At 66.2% G+C, this 3617-nt stretch overlaps 1 protein-coding gene across 2 annotated transcripts; it reads right to left on the bottom strand.

Moving 5' to 3' along the window:
- Positions 1-180: 180 nt before the first annotated feature.
- On the bottom strand, positions 181-3457 carry KLHDC9 (kelch domain containing 9). Of its 2 annotated transcripts, none has more exons than XM_045838343.1 (4): positions 1275-3457; positions 961-1120; positions 681-879; positions 181-444 (listed from the first exon to the last, which is right to left on the bottom strand). In XM_045838343.1, exons 1-4 carry the CDS (start codon positions 1796-1798, stop codon positions 278-280), a joined length of 1050 nt encoding a protein of 349 aa, XP_045694299.1. In that variant the 5' UTR covers positions 1799-3457; the 3' UTR covers positions 181-277. The 2 variants fall into 2 exon arrangements, with proteins under 2 accessions (XP_045694299.1, XP_045694300.1); XM_045838344.1 differs by having other exon boundaries at positions 319-444; positions 618-879.
- Between the last annotated feature and the right edge of the window lie 160 nt (positions 3458-3617).

The raw sequence follows: 3617 nt of genomic DNA, 5'->3' as shown, positions 1-3617 counted from the left end.
TGCTGAGCTCTAGCCTGGAGCCTTCTCCCACCGTGGGGGTAGGGTTCGCTGGGGCATGGGAAGCACTGGTGGGTGCCTGTGGCTCCCAGCACCAGAGGAAACCCACACTTTCTCCTTCCCCTTGCGTACAAAGATGTCTACTGTTGGCTACCCTCACCCCAGAGATGCAAACACAAGTCCTGGCTCTTACATTGCAATTTAATAAACATCTGACGGGAGGCAGGCAGCTCTAGTAATAACACTCTGTGAGGCTTGACCGTGCACCTGGCGTGGTTCCTTAGAGGTAGAGGTCCAGGGTGCAGACCTGCGGGCTGGCTGTCCTGCCGTCCTCACCGAAACCGCCCACTAGGTACAGCTGGTCGTTCCAAAGGCAGGTCCGGTGGCCCACGCGCTTCAGTGCCCGGTCCGCACACGGGAAACGGAACCACAGAGCAGGGGAAGTGCCTGTTGAGAGAGGCGGGGCTGGGCACTGGGGCTCCTGGCACTGACGGGCTCTTAACAAGACCATAGGCTTGTCCCTGGTTTCCCTCCTCACTTGATTGTTGGCCTCTGCAGACCCAAATAATCGGCAGATTCCTCAAACTTGTCAGCTAATTCTTTCCCCACCCCACGACTACCCGCTGTCTTCCTATGGTCTCCGGGCTCCCCGCTCAGTCCTCAGACACAAGGCTGGCTCTCACGGGCGTCGTAGACATAGAGGTCGTTGCAGACCGTGTCTCTGGCTCTGGTCAGAGTTTCTCCACCGAATAACACAGCAAAGGGCCCGACCACAGAACAGGAGTGATTCCGAAGTCCCCGGGGCCCCTGCGGGGACCCCTGGCTGATGCTCACAAGCTTTCCCAGCTGTGCCATCAAACCAGGGGCCTGGGGCGGCTCCTCCTGGGGGGAGAAAAGGGACTGGAGGAATTTCAGCGTCCCGATTTTAACCGCCTCCCGCCCTGAGCAAGGCACGAACAGTACCTTAATCTTCCCGCGACCCCACTGTCCAGCTACTTCTGGGTCAGCTGAGCTGCAGCCCCCGAAGAGCAGAAGCTGGTGGCCTGGGCGGGGCCCCCGGGTCGGGAGTAGGGCGGCGCAGTGCCCGGATCGGGAGGCCGAGCGGCAGCTTTCCTCCGTGTAGCTGCGGGCACGCACCGGTCAGGTTGAGTCGGGGTTCTGGCAACTGCGCGCTGTCCTGCCCGGTTCCCACCCCTTAGCCAAGGGTAGAAAGCAGGCAGGGACGGGACGGTAGCAGGAGAGCTCGGCCATGCCCAGGGAGGAGGATGGGGCCATACCAATAGGTTCGGGCATTGGGGTCGAGCCTCAGCGAGTAGATGCTGCCGTAGCGGCGCTGAGTGCGGGTCCCGCCCTCCCGGCCGGCCACCCGCAGCTCGTGGTCCGACAGGCGGGTGCAGGTGTGGCCGCTGAGGCCGGCGGGGGGGCGGCTGCCGGGCTCCGAGGTCCACGCTTCCCACTCCCCGCGCTCCGTGTCCAGCGCAGCCACCGAGGCTAGGCGGCGCGCCCCGTCCCAGCCGCCCACGGTGCACAGCCAGCGCCCGCACAGTGCCGCTGCGTCGTGGTGGCTGCGCCTCGGGCCGCCCCGCGCCCCCTCTCGCACGGCCAGGCCCCCGACCACGTCCAAGACCACGGTGTCGCCGCTCGGCTCCGTCGCCCCGCCGCTCAGGAGGCCCCCCACCACATAGAGCCGGCCCCGCAGCTCAGTGCACGAGTGGAAGGCCCGCGCCAGCAGCGCGTCCCGGGCCACCGGGCGCCATGTCCAGCGCGAGCCCCCTGCCCTGCCCGGGGACGCCGCCGCCATAGTCCGGGATGCAGGGGGACTGCGGGGAACCCTCCACAGGGTCCCAGAGCAGCCGGCGTCTCCAGCTTCGCTCCCTCCGCCGTCGCCCAGCAACCGGCGCAGCGACGCGACCCCGGCGCGATCACGCCGCAAACCGAAGGTCGCAAAGCGCCGGTTACCGTGGCGACGGGAGCCCAGGCAGCGTGGTTACCGTGGCGATAGGAGCTGTGCGAGGTGAATGAAAGTCTTGGAAGCCGGTTGCCTGCGGCAGCGCGGGGCAGAGGACCTTAGAAAGACCGCGTCCCTAAGCGGCGAGCTAGGTGCCGGCGGGGCGGGAGGGGCCGTGTCGGGCTCCCGGGGGCAGGAGGGGCGCCCTGGCCTTGCGGCCGCAGACTCACGCCGTGTATTTATCCGCAGCAGCCCCACCTTCGTGCTCCGCCTGGCCGCTGGGGGGCAGCAGAGCCAAGGGCTGGAGCGGCCCTGGTGAGCTGGGCGGGGCGAGGACCGACGCCGGCCGTCCCGCGTCTTCCTCTGTTCACGCCGGGCCCCTGGACGGCTCCTCTCTGTTCCCCCGGGACCCAGCGAGAAACGAAGGGGCCCAGATGCAAGCGGCTGGTTTCTGCCACGGCGGGCAGGGCAGACAGAGGCCCGCTCCGGCTGGGCGGGGCGGGACCGAAGGTGGATCTGCGTCCCCGGAGCTGGGTTGTACGCGGGGCGAGCGCTGCCGCCTTGGCCTCCGGTTTCTGCACCTCGATGGCCCAAGCCGCAGAGGTGGCCAGCGTGGGCCAGCGGTCCGGCAGCACAGCCGGGCTTTGCCCGCCCTGACTCGATCCTGCGTCAGTCCGAGAAGGCAGCGCGGGCGGCATGCTCAGGGAGGCACAGCCAGAGGACCGGGAGGGTGCCGGGACCGGCACCCCATGTGCGCCTTAAGCCCGCGGCTCCGTCATAGCGGGGAAAGCCTCTGTGCCCGCAGCTGTCGCTTCGCTGGAGTCCAACATGGAGGACCCTGTTTCCCAGTTCATGGGGAAGTCTAACAAACCCCTAACTTCTCATGCTTTCGGCTGAAGTCTGAAAGCCATTCTTCTCCCTGAGGCTTGTGGCTGGCTGACCTCTCAACAGCATGATTCTGATCTGTCACTGTCCTAGGATGTAGGGGGTGCTGCCCAGGGGTGGGGTCACTCTCCCTACATTGCAGTGACCTGTACTGCCTGTTGACCTGCTCTGCTCTGCAGCTGCCCCACCACCCCCAGGTCTGGTGCAGGGGTGAAGCTGGATTGCGCGGCCCCAGGGGGCTTCCCCTGGGGGGCCAGGTGGGGTGGCTGCGGGGCTGCACCTGAGGGCCAGATGAGCCATCTCTGGTTGGAAGAGGAGTCAGCCCCGCCACCTCCAGCAGAGAAGCTGCAGGGCCTGGTGTTAGCCCAGGATGTCCCCTTGGGGACAGTTGGGCTGCAGGGAGCGCAGCATGGGGTCCCTCCCAGGATCCACTGTCACCATGGTCACAGGACCCCGCCTCGCCTCTGCTTTCCCCTCCTCTTCACTGCTGTGTCTCCTGCTGCTGCCCCCACTGGGGAGACTCTGATTCCATGAGGGCCCCTACTCTTGCCTGAGACCAGCCAGGGCCTCTCTCTAGGGCCTCCTAAAAGCACCAGCCTGGACTGAGTCCGGGACCAAGGAATAAAGGCACCTGCCTCTGCACTCACTACCTGGTCCCTGACCTTCATGACACTGTGTTTTCAGAGCGCTCCTGGGCTGAGAAGCAGGGCCCTGTGCGTCCCGTCTAGCCACCTCCCGCTGCCCAGGTGGTTCTGCCTGGCTCTAGGGCCCTTTACAGATTCCACCC

The sequence above is a fragment of the Phyllostomus hastatus genome, unplaced genomic scaffold (assembly GCF_019186645.2).
Source record: "Phyllostomus hastatus isolate PE091 unplaced genomic scaffold, TTU_PhHast_1.1 phas_contig_283, whole genome shotgun sequence".
In the NCBI taxonomy this organism is placed as follows: domain Eukaryota; kingdom Metazoa; phylum Chordata; class Mammalia; order Chiroptera; family Phyllostomidae; genus Phyllostomus; species Phyllostomus hastatus.
Note: the sequence above shows the minus strand (reverse complement) of the source record. Positions and strands in the feature narration are given on the sequence as shown.

Coding starts and splice junctions, on each gene's coding strand:
- KLHDC9 (XM_045838343.1), bottom strand. CDS start 1,798: ATGGCGGCGGCGTCCCCGGGCAGGGCAGGGGGCTCGCGCTGGACATGG. Junction 1,121..1,274: donor CCCAATGCCCGAACCTATTG/GTATGGCCCCAT, acceptor GCGTGCCCGCAG/CTACACGGAGGAAAGCTGCC. Junction 445..680: donor CCTCTATGTCTACGACGCCC/GTGAGAGCCAGC, acceptor CTCTCTCAACAG/GCACTTCCCCTGCTCTGTGG.